The 26,281-nt window shown below is 37.9% G+C and overlaps 1 protein-coding gene across 1 annotated transcript in view; it reads left to right on the top strand.

The window, feature by feature from the left end:
- Gtf2f2 (general transcription factor IIF subunit 2) overlaps positions 1-26,281 on the top strand; it is a 125,334-nt gene that overhangs the window by 78,917 nt on the left and 20,136 nt on the right. Inside the window, exon 6 of the mRNA XM_048341344.1 lies at positions 25,574-25,673. Coding sequence (XP_048197301.1) covers positions 25,574-25,673 — 100 coding nt within the window. The remainder of the gene's footprint in view (positions 1-25,573; positions 25,674-26,281) is intronic.

The raw sequence follows: 26,281 nt of genomic DNA on the forward strand, positions 1-26,281 counted from the left end.
TCACTGCCAGCCAGGTGAGGAGGAGTTTTTCGGTAGAGTTGTCTCACCCCAGCATTTCTTGTCTTCTTTGGAATGCCCCACGTTCTGCCTGCTTTCTGTTCCTCTGCTGGTGGCTCTCCTGGAGTTCTCACTTGTTTGTTTGTGTTTTTTTAAGTGTGGGGCTGTGAGTCTTCTTTAATTAAACATATTTTTTGAAGGCCAGAGAACAATACATTCTCTTCATGCTGTGCTGCCATCCCAATGTAGGTGTACACTAGATCACTTCACTCTGCCCCAAGTGCATCCTGTGCTTTCCTGACCTGCTGTTTGCAGCACAGCTAATTTGCCTTCAGCTTGCTCAGCTCCTTTTCTTTCGGTCCTTAAAATGCAGCTCACATGTCAAATCTCGCAACCATTTATGTCCACACAAGATACTGTCTCGCCATTTCTGGCCACACAAAAAGCACCATCTCCACCACTTCCCTGCCACACTTGTTCTGATATACTACCAATCACATATTGCTTTTACCTTTATTTTTATGACTTGAGTCTCTGCCTCTACTAGACTGCATGCTCCTTGAGGTCAGGGAACACATCTTGTTCACCTTTTTTTCTAGGAGCATTATGATGACTGAACACTAGCAAAGTTAAGGATTTCGCATTATACTTTAGTTAATAAAATCTCTAGAATGATATTCCTTTTCTAAAAATGCATTTAGCTGTGCTTAAGATTAAAATTAAGTTCCTAGCAGCAGTATTGGCATGTGGTAGTGTTACTACAAAGCCTCACAGCTTTGCCAGATAAAAATACCTCAGTACACAATTTCTCTTTGTTCACAAACTGTTGAAAATCAACAGGCTAACCTGAGGCAAACTGTGAAGTATGAAATGTTTGTCTTTATTATCTAGCCATCTCCTTTTTTCTCTTTTCCCCTCAGCAATATCTGTCTTTAGGCACTTACTTTTATCCTGTCCTGATCCTTTTTTATTCTACCAATTTTGAGTACATACTAAGAATAATGAGCATTGGTCCCACTGGGCATTTGATTTCAAATCTCTTATTACTAAGTGTAAAATGAAAACCATTAGATTACCTGCTTGGTGTACTTGAGTAAGCAGGGTTCCCCCCCCCCCCCTTTTTGTGGAAAAGGAAAAAAGTTACTTTAATTGTATCATCTATAGGTTGGCCCAAACACAGAACTCAGTAATGGTTTCAATTTGCTAAAGGACATGTCATCAGGACAGCCATCTCTCTCGGGCTAGCAGGCCTAACTACAGTTGCTGAAAGTCTCTTCTGAGGATTTAATACTGGCTGTGGAGGGAAGATAGCCCACCAAAGTGGCCAAATTCCCTTAGACAGAGTCAGGACCTAATTAGTCCATAGGATCTGCCCTGTACAAGTTAAAATAAGGTGGTCCTTCCTTAAGTGTTTTTATTTTTTACTTTCACGTGTTAGAAAATTATGGCAATTTACAGATTTTATTAAACAAGACAGTACTGCCATCTGCCCGAATAATGTCACATTAATACTAATCTTTGTCTTTGATGTAAGTATGCCTTCCATGTGACACCATTGTACACTGAAGAATGGTAAAATCTGTTCTCTACAGTTTGCTGCAGTTCTGTGTATATGTCCTGTTTGCCTTTCACTTTATTTAAAATTTAATACACTGCCCCTAGTCTTTGCAGCCACCAGGATTTCCAAGACTTGATTCATGATTTCCTGAAATATTTTAAGACTAAGGAAAGATGATACATGTTCCTTTGTTACAGAATGAAGATCTCACCCAGTACACTGCATTCATAGACTACCTAGAATTACATATTGCTGTTAGTAAAGTGTTTAACTTCAAAACTTGCTGATGCAAGCCTATAGTCCTAGCTATGTGGGAGATGGAGTAGAGGATCATGGTTAAGGCTGGCTTGGGCAAAAGCATGAAAACCGAAGTAAACCGAAGTAAAACAACTACAGATGAGGACATGGCTCAAGTATGAGGCCCTGAATTCAAATCCCAGTACACACACACACACATACATACACGCGCGCGCGCGCAGAGTCTTTTAGGAAGAGCTAATTTAAACTTTGAGATGATGACAATTTAAATAGTCTTAGCAGTTTGTTATCCAAAGTGTAAGAAAGTGTACATCTTCTACAGTGTCTATGTTGTTTAAGACTAATTCAGTAATCATGAATTTTTAAACCAATCTTTTGGTCTGTTAAAAAAAGAAGCATTGGTTGTGTTTTTGTTTTAAGGCTACGTGACATGATATTCAGGTAGGGGTAGATTAAGTTATTGTTATTATAAAGGTGATATACAGAAAGATTTTTTACATGAGTCAGGTAATTAGTACATTTCATACAATGTCTTCATTTCATAGTACATTTCATATAGTGAGTTTATTTTCACATGTGTACAGTGAGCTCCATTGCTGCACTTTTTTTCACCCTCCAGGTCTATAGTAGATTTACTCTTAAATGACTTCATATTGAATGAATTAGGCATTCTTGTGTCACATGACCTTTGATCTAAAACCCTACAGTTTATAAGATTTACCTGATTATCGTCAATACTATGACTCTATGTTACCAAATAAATGTGGTAACGTTTATAGATTTTATTTAGAAGGAGAACTGTTTTAATTTGGAATTTTTAGCTGTCTGATCCTGCAGTTTAAAAGTAGACTTTTACATCATAGGTATTGGTTAATGTGTATGTGTTATATTGTAAAATCTGTGTCTCCAGCCTAGACTTTCCTTTGAGCTTCAGAGTACAGCTTTCCCTTTGACAGCTCTAGTTGGAGGTTCCACAGTCATCTTAATATGCCTAAAACTGAATTTTTGGTTGTTACCCTCACCCCATAATGCACTCTCACCCCCCATCTTCCCCATTTCCCCTCAGTTACTCTTGCTTAAACACACACACACACACACACACATACACCTAAAGTTATTCATGATCTCTCTTTCCTTGACAAGGTACATCTAGTCCATTATTAAGCTTTGTCAGTTGTACCAACACTTTACAATCCTGAAACCTTTAGTAACTCTAGTCTGTAAGTCTCCATCTTTGCTTCTGAATATAGATTCACGAAGGAATAACTACATAATATAGAAAAACTAGTACAAAATGAAAATATAGAGCCCTTATAAATGATTAGAAATCTCAAAATGGTAACATTAAATCAAACACAGGGCCCTTCTACATGAAAGTTCAGTGTGACTACATAGAGTACCTGTCCATGAAGCTGGTCCTAAATAGAGGTTCCTGCTTCCCCCAGAAGCCATTCTTCACACATCAGTCCCGATCATTGTATTGATCCTGATCATGCCACTTCCATGCTAATGAAAGCAAAATTAATTTTATGAGATCCTTCATGATGGGGCCTTTTAAAACTCCAAGATCTACCTGACACTGGTGGCTCACACCTGTAATCCTATAGCTACTCAGTAAGCTAAGATCTAAGAATTGTAGTTTGAAGCCAGGCTAGGCAAAAAAAGTCCGTGAAACTCTTAGGTCCAGTTAACTACCAAAAAGCTGGAAGTAAAGGTGTGGCTTGAGTGGTAGAGTACCATCCTTGAGTGAAAAATGATAAGGTATTAGCACCCAGGCCCTGAGTTCAAGCCCTAGTACCAGTATACACATACATAAAACCCTTCCATGATCAGATTCTGAAGCTGCCTCCACCTCTTCTTCTACCACACTCTTTTCATTCATTGGGCAGCAGCCAAAGTGGTCACTTCGTTGTCTATCAATTAGAACAAAGGCTGTCCCATTGCAGGGCTCTCCTTTCTTCTTCCTACACACAAACCGTTCACCAAATCCTCAAGTCATAGCTTCCTTGCCATCATCATCATAAATGGCACCTCCTCAGATGGGCCTTTCCTGACCACTCCTAAATAAAGCAGCAGAACCTACCAGGACCACCATCTAGTGACTTACTGAGTTAAACCAATTTAACCCAATTACTTACGGAATTAAAGGCTTGATCTCCTGAGTTCTGCTATTGAGAGGATGTTGGGAGGAAGGCTCAACCCTGTACCAGGCTCACACCTGTGATCCTAACTACTCAGAAGGCTGAAAGCTGGTTCAAAGCCAGCCTGGACAGGAAGGTCTGTGGCACATGAGACTCTTTTTTTTTTTTCTTTCCTCTTCCTGGGGCTTGAACTCTGGACCTGGGCACTGTCCCTTAGCTCCTTTTGCTCAAGGCTAGCACTCTATCACTTGAGCCACAGTGATACTTAGGCTTTTTCTGTGATTAATTGGAGGTAAGAGTCTCAAGGACTTTCCTGCCCAGGCTGGCTTCAAACCCAAATCCTCAAGTCTCACTAAAAACCAAAAACAAAAACAAAAAACAATGAGGCCCAGTAGGAGGTCTGAGGCCATTTGGAATTTCCCTAGAGAGGATAGTGCAACACCAGCCCCTTTCTCCTTTCACATCCTTGTCATGAGGTGAGTGATTTTGCTCTACCACGTGCTTCCACCCCATGATGCCTTGTTGCAGACCCAAAGCATTGGAACCAACCGAACCCTCTAAAACTTTGAGCCAAAATAAGTCTTTTTTCTTTATAAGTTGATTATCTTTTGTATTTGCAATAGAAACAGGAAGCTAACACATAATTTAGATAAGGAATTTAAAATGTCTTCGGTAAACTAAGATAAATACTACCTATGAGCAATTTTCCCCCAAGGATAAATACTTTACATTATAATATCAAAGTTTTGACAGCCTGAGCATCACAAGTTTATGTAAATCTTGAGCACTTACTATGTGCCAACTCTCAGGAATGAAAAGATGAGTAAGGGGTTTTCCTGCCCTTTGAATTCACTCACTGCAGATAATTTTTTTAATATACAACGTGACGTGTAGTTTCAAAAAGATTGTGCTTAAACTTCTTCCCAATCAGCTAGATCTTTCAGCTTTTAGGACTATTTTATAGTCCAAGTGACATAGTCAAATAGGAATAACTCACATACACATACAAGCTCACACCATATGGGGCTAACATGAACTACTTAAAATTAATATACAAATCTGTTGTTTACCACTATTGTCTGGTACGCATACACATTTTGTAGGAGGTGGGTGTAGTGAAGGACAAATGATATTGTTCACAGAATTTCACTGCTTATTACATAATTATATTGAATGCCATATGGTGTTCTAACTAGCTCATTAAATTACTAGCAGTTTATACTTCTTTAATGTAAAACTTTGGATATTTCTTTCCATAAAAAAATGTGATCTTTGAGGATGAAAACAATTCATAGAATACATACAGCACAATGGCTTTTCACAAATAATTCCTATTTGAGCCCTGGGTGGTAGACAAAAGACAGTGCCATACATACAGCCTAACTAGGTAAGGTAACTGTTGCTAACCAGGTTAAAAAAATAATCAGCTTTTTTTTCAATGACATATTGTTTTGAAAATTCTCTTTATTGGTTTGATATGATATTTTTTTCTTATTATTTTAGAGGAATAAATTGTTTCTATTAGTTGAGTTTTCCAAATGGTTACTAAACTATTTTAAAATTTCTCTAAAAAATTAACTTTAAGCCAGACACTGGTGGCTCATGCCTATAATCCTACCTACTCAGGAGGCTGAGATCTGAGGATCGTGGGTCAAAGCCAGCCAGAGTAGGAAAGTCCATGCGACTCTTATCTCTAATTAACTTACCAGAAAACCAGAAGTGGTGCTGTGGCTCAAGTGGTAGAGCACTAGCCTTGAGCTGAAGAGCTCAAGGACAGCTCCCAGGCCCAGAGTTCAAGCCCCACGATGGACCCCCCCCCCAAAAAAAAATTTAACTTTAAAGAATAAAAAACTTTCCAAATAATGCATTATACCTATTTCCAAATATCACAGTGTATTGAGATAATTTTTTACCCTACTCTTAGTTTTTATATGAACATACAGGTTTTGATTATGTAGTAGATATCTTCAAGAAGAATTGATTTTTTTTATGAGTCTCAGTATTATGGCTTGCAAGTTCTTTTGCTTATTTTATGTAGTTATTCTGTCTTTGCATCTTGGCTATCTTTTTGTCATGTTGATTGTTACTGTCTGTTGCAGCCCCTCTCCATTTTCTGATTTACAGTTTTTAGTTTCCTGTGAGCTAGTAATCCAGATTAAAAATCCCATTCGCATGACTAATGTGTACAAAAGCAGACTGAATAGACTCAGTGAAAGTCTAATGGGCTCACCTATGAGTCAAGTGCCCAAAGCTGCCACGCTTGGCCTTGTAACATTTGTTTTGGTTGCCAAGATACCTTTTTTTGCTTCCTCCTTGCTTCTGGTTAAAGCAGATGTCATTGGATTTACTAAGTCACAAAACGGAAAATATCATGATGTCTTATTTATAACCTCTCCTTTGGGTCACTTGGTCTCCATTGTTGTGACACTTGTGTGATCTATCTAAAGCTGAGATATATAAAAGATTGGTAATTAAATTTCCTGACATTTTCCAATTGCCTAGCTATGAAACAATCATGCAAGTAAATAAGTTCTATTAAGCTGTTGATTGCCAAAGGTTATTTCTTTGTGCTTTATTGTACATCTGATAGGCCATTTTAATTTTTTTCTTTTTTTGGTAGTGCTGGGGATCAAACCCAGCACTTCACATATGTCTGAGCTACCTGTTAAGATACTTTGTAGCCAATTTTGGAGTATATTCATTAGCCCACCAGCCTTTTTTGTAAGATGCTGTTTGGCACTGTACCTGCAGTGAATTCATAAAATTGACAGGATTTCTCTGTTTATGGTACTTGCATAGTACATAGTCATATTCAGATTTTTGTGTATATATATATACAAATGAGCCAAACCTTCCTTGCAAATGTAGATTCCAAGCCTGGATCATATATCTTTAATCCCAGCACTTGTGAAGCTGAAGTAAAAGGCTCATACATTGTAGGCTATTTTAGACAGCATAAGAGATCTCATCTCCAAAAACAAAAGCAAATAACAACAAAAAAGTAGATTCCAGGACCAGTCTAGTAGGTCTGATTTGAAATAACAAATAGTTATTGGTATGGTAGTATATCAGCTGATGATACTGATAAAAGCAGTCGATTAGAACATGTTTTGAGAAATGTTAGTCTTACATAGAAACTATTCTTTTTTTTTTTTTTTTTTTTTTTTTTTTTTTTTTGGCCAGTCCTGGGCCTTGGACTCAGGGCCTGAGCACTGTCCCTGGCTTCTTCACGCTCAAGGCTAGCACTCTGCCACTTGAGCCACAGCGCCGCTTCTGGCCGTTTTCTGTATATGTGGTGCTGGGGAATCGAACCTAGGGCCTCGTGTATCCGAGGCAGGCACTCTTGCCACTAGGCTATATCCCCAGCACCAGAAACTATTCTTAACAAGGAACTATAGCTTTCAAATAGTATGTGGACAAGAACAATAGAGTGTTATATTTTAGTCAACAAAGAACTATATATACATATCCAATGAGACATCCCTTAGATGGGATAACTACAAAACCACACTGCAAAATCACTAAACATTGATTTCTCAGAATGTGTCTCATGGCCATATCTCAAAAGTTGGGTTTTGTTTTTGTTTTGTACAGCACCAATATTAAACTTTCTCATAAGAATGCCACTGGCCTGTGACAAGATGTTTCTCAAAAAGTGTCAGTAAATGGTATTGGAAGTAGGAAATTCAAAGGGAATACCAAATTTGAGAGACACGGGGTAAGAAAAAGAGAAATAACTACAAAAGCAATACTTGCAAAACTGTTTGGTGTAAGTGAACTGAACACCTGGGGGGGAGGGAAAGGGGGGAGGGTGGGGGGCATGAGGGACAAGGCAACTAAGAGTATAAGAAATGTATCCAATGCCCAACGTATGATTCTGTAACCTCTCTGTACATCAGTTTGACAATAAAAATTTGAGGGAAAAAAAAAGTGTCAGTAAAAATTAAAATAAATAAATAAATAAAACCCTAGCATTCAAAAAAAAAAAGTGTCAATAACTCTCTCTTGAAATATGCACCCAGGGCTGGGAATACGGCCTAGTGGCAAGAGTGCCTGCCTCTTATACATGAAGCCCTGGGTTCGATTCCTCAGCACCACATATATAGGAAAGGCCAGAAGTGGCACAGTGGCTCAAGTGGCAGAATGCTAGCCTTGAGCAAAAAGAAGCCAGGGACACAGTGCTCAGGCCCTTAGTTCAAGCACCAGGACTGGCAAAAAAAAAAAAAAAAAAAAAAAAGAAGAAGAAGAAAGAAAAAGAAATATGCACCCAAAATTACATTAGTGTTTGTGTCTAAGGAGAGTCTCCAGATATCTCTAGGAGATGCTTACTTTACATCATTAATCTTTTTGAGCCTTGCAAATGCTGAACCAAGCAATTATATTACCCAACCAAAAGTATATTTGAGACTGGATACCATGTGTAACAACAGTAGCTGTAAAATTTTACTACTGGTCGCTTTCACAATAGCTGCTCTCAAGCAGTACTTTCTCTGTTGGTATTTTTTCCTATCCAGTATCCATTCCCTTCTACGGAAGTTTATTATACCACATAATCATATTTCATTATAATATATAATAGGGCTTGTTTCTTAGCAGTCATTTCTTCTCTTATTATAGAATCTTATTTTTAAAAAGTAGTATCTTATTTCTTATAGCTTAATGTATTTTAATACCTAAATCATATTTGAGTGCAATTTTCTTCCTCAGTAGGGAAGAGAGTGATGAAAGAGGTGACACTGATCAAGATACATTGTACATACAAATTAACATATTGAATTGAAATTTGTGTAAATATTTTAAAATAATTAGAAATTACTAAAAATAAAAAATGAAACATTTTAAATATTTTTATTATCTACCTGGTCTTGCTTGTCAGTTTTAGAATGATTTTTTTCCAAGTTGAAAAAAACTGCAATAAACCCTTTTTGTTTTAAAGCTATAATCTCACTTGGGAAGAACTCACATTTTACAATATCTAACCTGGGGCTGGGAATATGGCCTAGTAGTAGAGTGCTTGCCTCACATTCATGAAGCCCTGGGTTCGATTCCTCAGCACCACACATACAGAAAAAGCCAGTAGTGACTCTGTGGCTCAAGTGGTAGAATGCTAGAGTTGAGCAGAAAGAAGCCAGGGACAGTGCTCAGGCCCTGAGTTCAAGTCCCAGGACTGGCAAAAAAAAAACCCAAATATATATCTATATCTATATATCTGTCATGTAGTTCCTGCTCCCTTCATAAAGAGTGGAACATTTTGGAAAGGGTTGTTTTTTCTTTTATAAGTGCTTTTCCTTTAGTAACTATAACACATCAGGACTATAGGAAAGCTACTTTTGAGATGTTTCTATTGTCACTCTATTGTTTTTCAGCTGTTTCTCTTTTTTAAAGCATATTATTAAGTTATTTACAAATGCCACAGATACATGATTCCCAGGATAAACCTTGAATGCTCCAGATACAGAGTTTAGTACTCTAGAATTACTGAAAACTTGCCTAGACAGTACAGAGAAAGTGAGAGAGAGAGAGAGAGAGAGAGTCTGAGTATAACTCAAGACCACAAGAGTCTACATTGCTGTTGCATGAATTAGTATTGCTATTACAAAAGTTACTATTGTATACACAGCAAAACCTAGATCTTACTTCATGCACTTATTTCATTAATTTTTTATTCTTTTCCATCCAACTTCACTAAGGATATTCCACCTTTCAAAACTCTCTAGTTTTTATTTTAGCACTTAAAGTAAACATTTTGTGTGCCATTTTGGCCTGACAGGAGTACCATAAGGTTTATTCTTTTTTTTTTTTTTTTTGGCCCCCATTAACTTTTTGGGATTTTCACAAAGATAAGGGAAAGAAAACATGAGACCGATGAGACCTTTTCCATGTCAACTGTACAAAAAGCGCACATCAGGCCTTGTCAAAATCACATGTAATAAATCTGTGAATGATGAAAAATTATAGTATATTTGCATCTTAAAATACTTCATTAGTATATGAAATTTGGAGCATATAGCCATTTTGTATAAATATATATTTCCATAGTGATTTAAGTTAAAATAAAACAAAATTTCTGAAATTATTAATTAAAGATAAACTTCATTTTTGTCCTGGGGCTTGAACTCAGGTCCTGAGCATTGTCCTTGAGCTTTTTTGCTCAAGGCTAGTGCTCTGCCCCTTGAACCACAACTCCACTTGCAGCTTTTGGGTGGCTGATTGGAGATAAGAGTTTCACAGACTATCTTGCCTGGGCTGACTTTGAAACATAATCCTCAGATGTTGCAGTTTCTTGAGTAGCTAAGGTTACAGGCATGAGCCATCAGTGCTCAGCTGACAATAACTTTTAAAATATTTTGTTTTAATTTATTGACATATATACAAAAAATTCAGAACTTAAGAACCTTGGCTGTTATAAGACTGGCAAGATTTCTAAAGCAAATACATGGTTTAACAGATAGCTATAGGAAAACTTGCCCAATTGTATACTTTTAGCATGTGGAGTTTATTGTTTGTCCACTCCATTTCATTAAAACTGGCTTGAAGCACATTGGTTGTTTTCATTTGCTCACACTGAAGATTTGCTGTGGCAGTTTTTTTTTTTTTTTTTTTTTTTTTTTTTGGCCAGTCCTGGGCCTTGGACTCAGGGCCCGAGCACTGTCCCTGGCTTCTTCCTGCTCAAGGCTAGCACTCTGCCACTTGAGCCACAGCGCCGCTTCTGGCCGTTTTCTGCATATGTGGTGCTGGGGAATCGAACCTAGGGCCTCGTGTATCCGAGGCAGGCACTCTTGCCACTAGGCTATATCCCCAGCCCTGCTGTGGCAGTTTTTGCTAGTATACTTTATGCTGTAGATCAGTAATCTCTGATGGGTTTACACACAGAATGTAATTGACACATTAGATTGTTTGTACTCATGTTTTAGGTAGCTGTAAGAATGTTGAGTCCTGGGGCAGTGGGTAGAGGGAAGGTAAACAAGCCCAGCTGTGGTGCTCACTGGACACTGTTGCAAAAGTGAACTATACAACTTGCAGGTGGAGACAAGGGGGAGGGATTGGGAGAAAGTGAGGGAAGGGATGACACTGTATAAAAGGAAATGTACTCATTACCTGACTTTATGTAACTGTAATCCCTCTGTACATCACCTTTGTAATAAATAAGGTAAATAAAAAATAACTTAATATCCTATTAGAATCTGAAATGCATTTTTTTTTTTTTTTTTTTGGCCAGTCGTGGGCCTTGGACTCAGGGCCTGAGCACTGTCCCTGGCTTCTTCCCGCTCAAGGCTAGCACTCTGCCACTTGAGCCACAGCGCCACTTCTGGCCGTTTTCTGTATATGTGGTGCTGGGGAATCGAACCTAGGGCCTCGTGTATCCGAGGCAGGCACTCTTGCCACTAGGCTATATCCCCAGCCCCTGAAATACATTTTTTTAAGTGCTGAGTCCTACTATGACAGCTACAGGAGAGAGATGAACAAAGTATGTAAGAAACTGGGGCATGCCTGGGGAGCAAGAGGCAGCTTTTCCAGGGAAGGTGTTGACCCGAGGAGGAGTTTGACATGCTGAAAAGGGGAGCTAAGGACTGGGGAAAGGTGCAAATTGAAATCTCAGAGAACCTTCTGTTGGTCCAGAAGTGCTTCTGGGTGATAGTCTGTCTTGCTCACTCCTTTTGCTTTCTCCAGAAATGCCAGACACCAGGTCAAGTTAATATTAGGCCTCCGACCTCCTGAACTTTGTCACATGTTCACTTAGTGCATTCCTATATCCCTCTTCACTCACCTGCGGCTATTGTCACTGATCTTCAGCCCTGACACTAGTCTGCATGCTGTGTACATTCTCCATACCACTGCCAGTATTTAATCTCCATTTTAAAATGAACCCTCTCCAGTAGCACCACCAGCTTACCAACCAACTCCTAACAACTAGGCTTGCATTACAAGATTTCTTCAACGCCTCTTCAATTTTTTTTGTCTTCTCTCTTCCTCCCCTCCCTTTCTTTCTCTTCCTTTTGCACTCTTTCTTGCTCTCTCTTCTCACTTTCTCTTGCGCTTTTTCAGCTCCTATGATTCTTCACCACTGTTGGGATTTGTCTTCTTTTCTGCCTTCATCCTATCCCTCGCCTGCACAGCAAACTCCTACCCTAACAAGATGACCCTCTTTCCAGAAAAGCCTTCCCTTACTCCTCTAGACAATGTTAATTTTTCTCCATGATCCTGTTTATCTTTAGACCTGCCTCTCTCAGTCAGTTGAGGTGATAGAGATATGAGGTCAGTTTGAAAAGAGAGTCTTTATTGGAGGCAAGAGATAGCAGATGAGAAGTCAGTACAAATACATATTTAAGAAATTTGAGGTATCTGCAGCCCAGGGAAAAGGTGGAGTAAGAAAGACATTAATTGTGAATGTAAGAAGTTAGAAAGCTACTGGCTTCAAAGAAACATGCTCAGAACAACAAATTCAGTGGTGTAGGGAAATTGTTAACTCCTATTTTAGAAATATACAGAACACTAATTAACTGCTATTTTGAGCTCTTGAAAGGATTGATATATAAGATACAGGTCATGCACATCCATCCCTACAAACTTTTGATTTCACAAGAAAGGCACATGGGAAATTAGACTAGACTGTTCAGTAATGGTAACCATGCATGGTCGGGTTGCTTTAGTACAGTAGAAGTAACTCTAACTTATATATAATTTGTATGTATTGAGCAGTGCTGGTGAGAAATCTATTCAAATGGGAAGTACCGGAAAGGCAAAGAGATAGGTATTGGAGGACAATCTTCATGGGACAGCATGGACAAGTCACTGGAATAAATAGGAAGGTTTTGAGGGTCCTAATAACAGAACTCAGGAAAGACAAATTGTGCTGCTGAGTTAGCAGGCTTTGGTAACAATGATGCTTGCATTATAAAAGCAAACACAGGAAAAAGTATAGCATTGCCTAGTGTTTGCTAGGAATCAGGTTTTGTCTATTGCAAGCCTTTTTTGTTTAATACCTGTGAAGATTTTGAAAGAAATCTAAAGCTAGTACTACTATTGTACTTTTCTAGTATGAGTAACCTTGACTACTTAACAATATGTTTTACATAACTAGCTCCATGCCATGTAATTTAAAGAACACTTTAATTTGAACTAAGATTTTATGTTTGTGAAATTATCTCATCAGAAGGACATAATATTTTTATCCCCAGCTTCTCAAACAACATTGAAAGACAATCTAACTAAATGGACTAAAATATGATTCTCTGTATCTTTGTTACTTATGAAATGAACTACTAGCCTGGTACTGTGGCTTATACCTTTAGCCTCAGCTACTTGGTAGGTGAGATTGGGAGAATCATGATTCCAGGCCAGCCTTACACATACACACACACACACACACACACATACACACACACACAATTATCTTAAGCAATAACATGTATACATTGGTACACACGTGTTACCTCAGGTGTGCAGGAAGCATCAATAGGAGGCTTGTAGTCCAGGCCACCCCAGGTATAAATTCAAGACTATTTTTTTTTCTTTTTAAGTAACTGGGCCTCTAATCCTAGCTGTTCAGGAGGCTGAGATCTTAGGATCACAGTTCAGAGCCATCCCAGGAAGGAAAATCTGTGAGACTCTTTATCACTAATAAACTACTCAGAAAAAAAAGCCAGAAGTGGCACTCTGGCTCAAATGGTAGAGTGCTAGCCTTGAGCAAAAGAAAGAAGCTCAGAGACAGTACCTAAGCCCCAGACAGAGGGAGAAAAAACAACTGTAGCAAAAAGGACTGGGGTGAGGCTGGGAATATAGCCTAGTGGCAGAGTGCTTGCCTCGTATACATGAAGCCCTGGGTTTGATTCCTCAGCACCACATATATGGAAAAAGCCAGAAGTGGCGCTGTGGCTCAAGTGGCAGAGTGCTAGCCTTGAGCAAAAAGAAGCCAGGGACAGAGCTCAGAGCTCAGGGACAGAGTTCAAGCTCCACGTCTGGCAAAAAAAACAACAAAAGGACTAGGGCAATGGCTCATGCTAAAATAGCTACCTGGGAAGTATATAGCCTGAATTCAAACCCCAAAGCCACCAAAAATACATAGATACATACATACATACATACATACATACATACATACATACATACATACATACATACATATGAGCTGGGGGTGCCATTGGCTCACAACTATAATCCTAGCTACTCAAGAGGCTGAGAGCTGAGGATCATAGTTTAAAGCCAGCCCCGGTAGGAAAATCCATGAAACTCTTAATCTTTAAGCACCAAAAAGCTGGAAATGGGGCTGCAGTGCAAGTGGTAGAGCACTACTAACATTGAACACAAAAGCTCAGAGACAGTGCCTGAGTTCAAGCCCAGCTCTTGTGCGTGTGCGCACACACACAAATAAATGAACCACTAAAAGTACTTGGTAACAATGTAAACTCATGAGTAAATGACAAGCCTTGGGTTTGTGTTTTCTTTTTTATTAAAAAATGTATTGTTATTACAAAGGTGATATACAGAGGAGTTAGTTACATAAGTCAGCAAGGGTACATTTCTTTTTGGACCGTGTCACCTCTTCACTTGTTCTCTTCCACTTTAATCTCCTAATACAGTTTCAGATCCAGCTTTTACTTTATTTTATAGTTCCAAGTTTAAATTCTTCTAAATTAAAAATATACAGAAATTCTTCTAACTTTTTGTGTATCTTCTTAAAGAGAACAAAAGACACTATGGCTCCAACCCGGTCTGTACATCAGGAATAGAGTATAGAGAATATCTACTCTGTGGATCATACAAAACCTGAAAAATTATTAGTATAATAGGTCAGACACATATGCATCTCATGTGCTTCTCATTGACTGCCTACGGCTGTCTCCCTGTATTAATGATTGTGTATGGCATGTGAATGATGTTATAACTATCCATGTCTTCAGCCCTTGGCAGGAAAAAATATGTTTCCCAACCCTGCTATTCGGAAGTCCTCCTTTCTCTTTTTGCAGCCTACATGGCAGTCTCAGTGGTGTTCACCCTGGAATATCAATTCTAGAATAGCAGCAGCTGGTCCTGAATAGAGTTCTCCTCCCTTGAAAACTTAACTGCTTCCTTCTCTAATCCCCCCCGCAAGCTTGATCTGGTTTTGATTAGCACAAAAATCTCTCTTCTAATTTTTCAAACAGCATGTTAGAACTTACCTTTTCATTTAAGAAATTCTCTCTGAAACCATGAGCCCTCGCTGATGACCACATGCTGCTACATATTTCCCTTCACTTAGAATTTCATGGCTCACTAATGAAGTAGCCATTTGCTATACTTGCTTAGTCACCATGGCAACAGTGTCCTGGTTAGAGTACACCTGAGTAGCTTCCTGGAGTTTGACATGATATGCAGCTAATAACTCCGATTTTTCCTCAGAGGCAACTGGAAATTCACAGAATGGCATTCTTTAATTTACTGAATAGAAGTTGTTTGGTCCTACTGTGTATCCAGTTGGTACCTGTCATCACATAGTCATGGGGTCATAGAAATTTTAATTTGGAAAAATGATTCATCCTTGTGGCATATAACAAAATAGCTGGTAGAGGAACATTTCTGTCACTGTCAACAGCTTAATTAATTTCTCAGTCTATACATTTTTAGGAATCAAAAAAAAACTTGATCAGGTTAGAAATTTTGAGACTGCTTGAGTGATTAGCTTTAATTTCAAATCTTGTTATAAACCTTCAGATTTTTAGTTTAACAAATGTGAAAATTGGAAAATACTTCCCATCACAGTAATTCTCCCAGTTTCCTATTGTCTAGCTTCTGTTAGGTCAGCCTCTTTGAACTCCATTACCTCGTCCATTCCCTCCTACACACTCACTTCTGTATTTCAGTTGCCATTCAAGCATATTACCTTGGCCTGTGCCTTGGACACGGACTTTGCCCTTGTCTTCAGATAGCAACACATGAACGAACCTGTAATCGGTCATAGAAGGATCAGGGGCAGATAGGATATAAAAACATTACTTCAAGTGGAAAAATACAATTTAGAAATTCATGTTTTCCCATTGGTGAATCAACCTCATCTATCAAATATACAAGGCGAGCACTTTGTTTTGTTTTGTCTTGTTTTGTTTTTTGCCAGTCTTGGGGCTTGAACTCCTGGCCTGAGCACTGTCCCTGGCTTTTTTTTGCTCAAGGCTAGCTAGCACTCTACCACTTGAGCCAAAGTGACACTTCCGGCTTTTTCTATATATGTGGTACTGAGGAATCGAACCCAGGGCTCAATGTATTACGAGGTGAGCACTTTACCAGTCTGCCATATTCCCAGCCCCATCTATCAAATATAAATATATCCACCAAAGTTACATTTGCCCAGATGTATATAGGTAACCTAGACCATCAGATCAACCGCTTAGGAGAATAAATAGATTTTGTCTTGAATATGCATCATGGCTATATATAATTTATAATTTTTACTATGTGCATACCAACGATACACAAAACTTTTATACATGTGGATGTATTAGAGTCATCCTATGACTAATGAAAAGAATGTAGTCTGATATCACTAACACGTAGGAGTTATATGCTATAAAATAAATGACTTCAATGTGAAGCAACTCTTAAATAGAAAATCATTAGTACATCTATAAATCAGCAAGACTATTTTCACTCAAGTCTTGATTAGAAATGCTTTTCCTTATACTAAACTTAATTTCCTCTGAATAAGACTATGAAGAAATAGACTTGAATGACCTAGATAACACTTTATATATTAGGGAAACCTTGCTGAAACATGTCTATAATACCTTCTTATTGGTACTAATAGCATGAAAGATACATTATGAAAATTATCCATAGAAATTTGCATGTTGGCCCAGTAACTTAATAAAGGACCTCATAGTTCTTCATCAGATGATAGGAAAACCCAAGGCTGTTCAATCTGTCAGTGAGTAAGCTCTCTGGAAGCTTACAAAAAAGGCAGTTACAGTTGACTGCTCAGAGGGCTGGCAACATGAACTGAAATATTAGTGAAAATAGAAAATATTTGTGTGATGATTATTCTCAACACTTTGTCAGTATGGTGAACTGTTAAGGAGTCTTCAAAAAGATTAAATTTTCAAGAATGAACTTTCAAAACAAAATTCTAACCTTAAATTAATGAGTATAGTTCAATCCTTAGTGAAAAGAAAAAGTCTTTGCATTCTCTTTATCTTACAAGAAACACATAGAGTTTGTCCTGTTGACATAGTGAAAGGCTTGAGTTTTCTTCTTGACTTATGGCAGATTTAGGAGAGGAAAAGCCATCTATCTTTATTCCCCATTTTATGTGGTGCTGAGGAACTGAACTTAGGGCTTCGTGCATGCTAGGCAACCACTCTACCACTAAACCACGTTCCCAGCCCAAGGCATCTAACTTTACTTCTGATGTTTCATTAGTGATCTCAAATAAATTTATGATGCATATTTTGAAATAAAATCAATGAACATAGAAAAGTGGGAGTGAAAAGAATTATACTGTGGTACTCATGTCCTTGAGGACTGTGTTTACATTTTATTTAAATGCTTCTCTAAGTCAGGTACCAGTGGCTCACTGTAATCTACATGGTCTATAATCCTAGCTATTCAGGGAAGTTGAGATAAAGTCCAGCAGCTAACAATTAAGTTATACAATTAGTTATACAATTTGCCCCAAACTGTAAGCTACCAAATTTTTGGGTTTGGTGTGGACGTTGAATTGTAATTGGTTCTAGTTAATAATTCCATAAATGTACGTATTTTGCCTACGGTTGAATGGATTTATAAATTTTAACTTTGAAACCATCAAAGGGGATAAAGTATTTTAATCTAGAATAGCTAAATATTCCCTCCCCATCATCACAAAGGATGAGCACAACCAGTTAATAATTAAAAGGTGTGCTTATCTGAGTAACTCCTGTACCATCCTGTTTAAGGTGGGTATTTGAGTGGTAAGAAGTAATAGGGGCTGGGGATATGGCCTAGTGGCAAGAGTGCTTGCCTTGTATACATGAGGCCCTGGGTTCGATTCCCCAGCACCACATATACAGAAAATGGCCAGAAGTGGCGCTGTGGCTCAAGTGGCAGAGTGCTAGCCTTGAGCAAGAAGCAGCCAGGGACAGTGCTCAGGCCCTGAGTCCAAGCCCCAGGACTGGCAAAAAAAAAAAAAAAAAGTAATAGCTACAATAAAATGAATGCCTCTTCTGGAAGTGTTTTATAAGGATTGTTTCACATATTTCTGGCATCATCCTCTGTTATCTTTGAGAGTGCCAAGAGGTTAGAGAAGTTGATGGTGTGACTAGTGTCCCACCTAGGAGTGGAACTGGAATTGAACACCAGAAACTGATTTCAGGCCCTGCTATGTGATGAGATGGTCTATTGATTTGATTTAAACACTATTTCAGCCATTGTATATGCCATAAGTGAAATTATCAGCATAAATCTGAATACCCAAACGATTCCTGTTTTGTTCCTTGTGATACTGAATTGTAATACTGGGCCTTTTAATAGAAAAGCTTTCACCTCCCACTTCTGATTATTTAAACATTTTGTTTTGTTGAAGGGAAGAAATAAAATGAAAAATTTTAAACTATGAAATTCAGACATTTTGCCATTTATCATCTATTAGGGTTTAGATCATTTCATTTCTTAGTAGAGAAAGAGTGGATGTTGGTCATAACAAATGGGCTTTAATCCACCTCCAATTTTTTTTTCTCATACATTTCTATTTTTTGCCTATGCTAAAATAATGACCAGCGTATGTAATTGACAGGAGAAACATGAGCAATGAAAGATTTGGATTTCTTCTGTCAGGTGCTAACCATTACTCCTTCCCTTCCCCCATCACCACACAAATGCATTTTGCCCACAGAGCAGCCTTCCCAAGATGAAAAGCAATTTGCTTTCTTGAGGAACCATGAGAAATCATGCCAGACTTGAGCTAAAGAAAAAAATAATTGCAGTGGATAAATGAAAGTAGCCCAAATATATAATGACTTGAACAAAAATCTTCAGGCAGTGCAAATTTCAGGTATCCTGTAACTTCCAGATTCATAAGTTATTGTTTGATATAGTGCCTTCCTCTTCTGTCCCTCAGTGCTGTGGGCATCTCTTGTGCCTATATGCAACCAGGACACTGGAGACTTAGAAGTTATGTTGCTGTATAGGGTAAAACTATCCACTAAACATCAAATTCAAGATTGATATGTACAATACATGAAAGAAAGGAAAAAATGTCTAGACTATGAGGTAAAATTAGAATGCTTAAGTGGAGATTTTCATGTTGTCTACCTGACAGGTAGACATTGTCTGGACTATGGTGCTATACTTTTCCTGAAGAAAAATTAGACTGACAGCGGCACAGGATTTCAGGGAAAAACAGAAGCTGGTCAGTGACTTAAAAACAAAAACTAAAAAGGAGACACAAAAAGTCTCCATTAGGCTGGGAGCTGGTGGCTAATACCTGTAATTCTAGCTACTCAGGAGGCTGAGATCTGAGAATGGTAGTTCAAAGCCAGCCTGAACAATTAAGTCTATGTGGCTTCTATCTTCCATTAACTACCAAAAAACTAGAATTGGAGCTGTGCTCAAGTGGTAGAGCAAAAATGCTCAGGGACAGCTCACAGGCCCTGAATTTAAGCCCCAGTACCAGCATACACACAACACTTAGTACACCACCTGTCAACATTTCCTTATTAAACCTATACCAAAAATTTGTGTTGTTTCTAACAACAATGTAGAGAAAACAAAGTTCAGTGTGAATCATCATTTCTTGCTAGGTGTAGACCATTTCTGAACACCTTGCTAGATAATGTGGCAGACATATTTTGGACATTATTTTCTTCAAAATTGTATTTATGGTGACTTATGATGCAGATGATAAGGACTAAACAGATCATTATTTATACTTATTTAGAAATGAGGGCTCATTATGTTACCTAGGCTGTCCTCAAACCCCTGGACTCAATTGACTCTCCTGCCTCAGTCTTCTTCCCAGTCACTGAGACTGGAGGCATACACCACTGCACTCAGCCTGGAATCTTGAGTTTCCTGTCCCCATTCTCTCTGACAAGCTGTGTGGTCATAAACAAGTCATTTATGCTGTCACTTCATTAGTGATTTGATTTATTTTATTCTCATACAGAAGAGTCCATTCAGCCTTTCATTAAGGTGAAGCTAATAGTTATTGGATAATAAGAGGGTGCTCGATTTGTTGTTGTTTGGTGGGAAGAGAGGGAGTTCTGACTGGTGTCTGACCTCAAACTCACTTTATAGCCCAGACTGACCTGAGGAAAATTTGCAATCCTCCTGCCTCAGCCTCCAAGTACTGCAATTATAGGCATGTGCCACCTCGTGCTTACCTAAGCTACTGGTTTTATGATCATATTTCCCTGTTACAAGAGAGATCTTTACAAAACATTCTATTATAATTGTAAGCACCAGCTGGAATTCACTCCCCTAAACACAGGCTGCATGAGTCTATCAGCCAACTCATGGATTCTCCTCAGGATGGGACACAGGAATGGGAGAGGAAGGATTGTTCTTCCTCAGTAAAACCGTAGTCTTGCCTTGAGTCATACTTATTTCCTTAGTTTTTCTTTAAAAAGATACCTGTGGCATATAAATAGGTAGATCAAAAGACTACTGGTTAGTATGGATAGTACATGTGTTTTTTGCTTTCAAAGAGGTTTTTTTGTTTTTAAAGAGGCTTTGGATAAGAATATTGCCCATTTTTTTTGAGTTGAATATTTGGTAAGTTATTTCACATAAAGCTTGGTTCACATGCCTTCTCTTGGCTGATTAGAAGATCTGGTAATAATACACTTACTAAAAGTTTCAGGCAGCTGGAGCGGAACTCTGGCTCTGGCTCTGGCTTATACTTCTCAGGCTCCTGGATTCTCTTGCACTGCCAACAGACTTTATGTCAAGAAAAGTGCTCTCTATCTGTATTGTCCACTGTGGGAGTCACCAGCCATACATGGCTCTTAAGCACTTGAAAAGGGGCTGCGGTGTCTACAAAACTGAATTTTAAACTTTATTAATTTTATTCATTCATTCATTCATTCATTCATTTATTTATTGCCAGTCCTGGGCCTTGGACTCAGGGCCTGAGCACTGTCCCTGTCTTCTCTTTGCTCAAGGCTAGCCCTCTGCCACTTGAGCCACAGCGCCACTTCTAGCCGTTTTGTATATATGTGGTGCTGGGGAATCGAACCCAGGGCTTCATGTATATGAGGCAAGCACTCTTGCCACTAGGCCATATTCCCAGCCCAACTTTATTAATTTTAAAATTAACTCATTCAGGTGAATGTGGCATAGAGTATTTGCTTTTAAAAGGTTAACCTTAATACCTTTTTATTTTATTTTTTTTATTTTTTTTTTTTTTGCCAGTCCTGGGGTTTGGACTCAAGGCCTGAGCACTGTCCCTGTCTTCTTTTTGCTCAAGGCTAGCACTCTGCCACTTGAGCCACAGCGCCACTTCTGGCCATTTTCTGTATATGTGGTGCTGGGGAATCGAACCCAGGGCCTCATGTATATGAGGCAGGCACTCTTGCCACTAGGCCATATCCCCAGCCCTAACCTTAATACCTTATACCCCTTTTGCCAGATCTAAATGTCAACATATTATTGTTAAATCTTACAATTTGATAGCCCAGGAGCTGGGAATATGACCTAGAGGTAGAGTGCTTGCCTTGCAGGTAGAATCACACATGTGATTCTTTCTTTGCCTTGAATTTTTCTGATTTCCCATTAACTTCAAGATTTAAAACAACCATATACCCTATTTATTACTTACCTTTTCTAGATTTCTCTTAATATAAATTAACTTTCCTTAATGGAATCTAGTCTATAAAAAATTCATTCATTCCCTCATTTGAACTTCGTTTTTTTGTCTTGGTTTGATTTGGGTGTTTTTACTTTTTGAAACAGAGTATGGCTATGTAGTATAGACTGGGACTAGTGATTCTCCTTTTGGCCTTCCTAATGTTGGAATTACAAGAATGTGCTATGCCTAGTCTGTATTTTATTTGGGGCCAAGTATTTTAGTATTTTTGTTGTTGTAACACAGGCTGATAATTGAGGCATGACTTTCCAGCTTCACTGAATTGAATTTCCAAGAAGATAATGCTCAATTACCTAAAATTATAGATGTTTAAAAGAAATGGGAGTTTATTTCATTAGAATACTTAAGATTCAAGTGTAACTACTTAAGAATCTTATACTTTGATAAGCAGCTAAATATAATTTATGACTACCACAGCAATTATTTTATAAATTTTATTCTCGGTTACTTTATAGTTTTCGTTCTTTCTTTTTTCCTTTTTCCCATTGTTGTTGTTGTTGATATTGATGTGACACCAGGACTCAGACTCCATATCTGATGCTTTGCTCATTGGCTGGCCCCTCTACCAACTTAGCCCCACTTCCAGTCCCTCTCAATCACTTTATAACCATGAGAAATGTAAGAAGATGTGGTTTGTCCTAAACTTCTAAAAATGTGGATTTTAAATTAATCATTTGGTTGTATTATTAAGAGTAGGTACAAAGTATTTTAAAAATTATTTATAGGCAGACTGATCATAGAATATTGTTTTCCTGTTACAGTTTCTTGAGAATAAATTGTTAAATTTTCAAAAAAAATTTAGTCATTACAACAAGATGTTCTCCTAGTTCAGCTTCACATCTCTCTGTTTAATTTGCTGTTCTGTTTTGTAAAACCATTATCTCCAAATTTGTTATTTTGACTAATCTAGGTAAACCTTTTTTGGACTTGGAAAGCATTTTCCAATCAGCAGTGTTTAATTTGGTACATTGTTCTGTGATGAAATAGAGTTGCAAATTGTTCTGACACTTCATGAGATATGCTAAATGAATTATTTAGTGTTAAAGAGCACTGTTAAATTATTTTACACTATTCAAGGTTAATTAAAGTATTTTAAGATTTTGTTCTTTAAAAATACGTTGTATTTTCAATCCATAAATTAACCTTTTGAATTTTGAATCATAGGATATCCTCTTTAATTCAAACAAAACCTTTGAAGTTGGCTTTTTAAATATATAATAGGAAGGTTAAATTTTAATATGAACTCCATGTTGAAAAAAAAAGAACAGTATTTGCCTTTATTTAAAAGAGTCAGAACTTTGAAGATAAATGTGGTCTGATTCTGGATAATAAAATTGGCTTTTAAATTGTTGAATGTGAATTAAAAGTCTGCCTCATTAATCTGAATCAGAGTACATTGGCTACAAATAAATTCAAGAGTAAGTGCTTGACCAAAATAAACTACCCTTTATAACAGAAGCTCTTAGTGCTTGACCAAAATAAACTACCCTTTATACAGAAGCTCTTATCTACACAAACGAAACCCTGAGGAGGTTTCGGATGGGGAGGAATGGGGACAGTTCCTTAATGTGGAAGGAAGCAGCTGGCAGATGCCTCCGTCCTTGAATGTTTCATAAAACCAAATCATGGAGTGAAGTGATTGAAATAGGGAAGATAATTTGGTAGCATAGCAGCAATGCCACTACTGCTCAGAAAGACCAGACCTTACAAGCCTATTGCCTTAGGGCATAGGGCTAATAAATCAGAACACAAAGAAACTATTCAGAAAGGGGCTGGAGTTACTAGTGCCTAGTTCTCACACTTGCTCCACATTCCTGGCAGCTGTCTTCAATCATTCTTCTCTTCTAAAGATTTGTCTCTTAGCAGCTTTACTATATCTCAGCATAGAGGAATCAGTTCCACATTGTCTTTATGCCTAGTTGTTAGGCATCTCCAGTCCTCCTCCAGCTTACCCTCAAAGACACAGTTGGGGTTAATCGTGGCTTCCTGTAGACATGCCATTCACCTCTCAGTACGCCTACCCGAGCCTCAGGACTTGCTAGTTACTTAGAATGTTCTCTTGAGGTTTGTCTCCCACTAGACTGAGTCTTTACTGCTCTGTCCTTAACATCTAACCAACTAAGAAATGATGGTAGTTCTGTTTTAAAAGGATACTTTCTTTTTTGATTATCAAAGTTACACAAAGTTTAGAAACCCATTCAGAAATACCTTAAAATGTACTTCTGATTTTTTTCTTTCCTGTCTTGCATGTTCTATTGTTTTAACTGCCTTTTTTGTTTTTATGAAGTAGGCAATTTTCTCATATGGTTATATTTCCTTGCTGTGCCCATTGCACCCCATTAGCCCTTTGGGGTTTATTTTCCTTTGTACTGAATAAATCCTTGAGTACTTCTCTCAGTAAGGAACTGTGAATGATAAGCTTAAGAGATTTTTCCAAACTTTTTTTTTCATTATCACTCTTCAATCGTAAGTTATCTGGATTGGCAGGCAGTTTTCTTAAACATATTACATTTTGCATTCCCAAATCCTGCTGGTGAGAAGTCTAAAGGTGCAATAATTCCTTTTGTTTCCTTAACCCCTTAGAAAGCTGCACTTTGGGATGGGAGGCATAGCTCAAGTCTTACAGATTTGCGGAGCAAGTATAAGGCTCTGAGTTCAGTCCTCGATACGAAGAAAAGAACTAATTAATTCCTATGTAAGCTGTAAATTCATTATATTATGCCAAATTTAGGACAAAATTTAACATCTTAAGACTAGTGCTTAAAGATAAAGTGTGACGTTTTCCAATATGTTATACATAGTATATGTTTTATGACTCTCGCCAAAGACAGTATTTTGAGTTACTTTAATTTAGATGGAATCCTGAAATGTTTCTAGACCAATGCTTTCCAGAATAGTTCTGTGGTAGTAGAATATTCTGTATCTGCCCATTTAACAAAGTAGCTACTTGTCACTAGACCATAAATGTTAATGCATTCTTTTCATTTACCTTATTTCTTGCCAGGTGATTAAAAGTTTTGAATTAATAATTTGATTAATTTTTAGGCTATATAATTTAAGATAATTTATTTTTATCAGTAGATTTTTTTCTAGAAATTTAAAGCTAATCAGCCCCTTGATTTTAGTAGTTAAACGTTTACCTATACATTACAGAATTAGAAGCAATTTATAAAATATGAGATAGAAGGATGGCAATAATCAGGATGCATTATACATATAAATTGATGGAAATACTGATTTCAGAATAATCAAGAAGCATTATACATATAAACTAATGGAAATACTAATTTCAGACCCTTTTGTACAAACAACTAAAGATGGCAGGGAGCCGGGGTATTTGGTTTGTTGTTGTTGTTGTTGTTGTTGCCGGTCCTAAGGCTTGAATTCTGGGCCTGGGCACTGTCCCTGAGCTTCTTTTGCTCAGAGAAGAACTCTGCCACTTGAGCCACATTGCCATATCTGGCTTTTTTGAGTAGTTTCTTGGAGATAAGAGTCTTACAGAGTTTCCTGGCTGGGCTGGCTTGGAACTGCAGTCTTCAGGTCTCTTGCCTCGTAAGTAGAAGGATTAGAGGTGTGAGCCACCAGAACCCAGCTTAAAGATAGTTTTCAAGTGATTTACCAAGAACACAGTGTGAAAGTTTGTATGTTTAGCCTATAGGACTAATTTCTAAATTTTAGTCATATACTAAGGCTAGTATAATATTGTAAGATTACCTTAGAATTTATCAAGTAAAAAGAATTGTAGAAATAACCCTACAGGTTTCAGCCTACTAAATAAGTGGTTTAATAATGCATTCTATTTTTCAGATTGCAAATAGAAGAATCTTCCAAACCTGTAAGGCTATCACAACAACTGGACAAAGTTGTAACAACAAACTATAAGCCTGTTGCTAATCATCAATACAATGTAAGTCTTCTATGTATCTCTCTTAATTCAGTGTTCTATCCTTATGCTTTTCTGTGTCATAGACTCTTGGGTTTTGGAAGGACCATTAGTCATGCACCTTGCCCTTAGGTGCAAGGTGGCAATTGGCCAAGCCTAGAAAAGATGCTTGTTCCATATCATAAGCTATACACAGAAAAGGTCATCTCTGTCCAATCTACTCCTGATAAGTTGTTACGAAGAAATAAAACACTTCAATTCTCAGTTCCCATAGTCTGTAAAAAGATAGAACCTTCTGGAGGAAATTTTGGCTTTTTACATCCAGATCACTATGAGAGAATATATAACCTTTGACCTGATCATCTTAATATCGGAAAATTTATAGTAAGGTAAGTACCTGAAGTTGTATAAGTAGCAAAATGTTTCTATTGTTTAAGATTTTTTAAAAAAGGATTCGTGGGCTGGGAATATGGCCTGGTAGAGTGCTTGCCTCATACACATGAAGCCCTGGGTTCATTCCTCAGTACCACATACATAGAAAATGGCCAGACGTGGCGTTGTGGTTCAAGCGGCAGAGTGCTAGCCTTGAGCAAAAAGAAGCCAGGGACAGTGCTCAGGCCCCAGTTCAAGCC

Source organism: Perognathus longimembris, chromosome 3 (assembly GCF_023159225.1).
Source record: "Perognathus longimembris pacificus isolate PPM17 chromosome 3, ASM2315922v1, whole genome shotgun sequence".
Classification (NCBI taxonomy): Eukaryota; Metazoa; Chordata; class Mammalia; order Rodentia; family Heteromyidae; genus Perognathus; species Perognathus longimembris.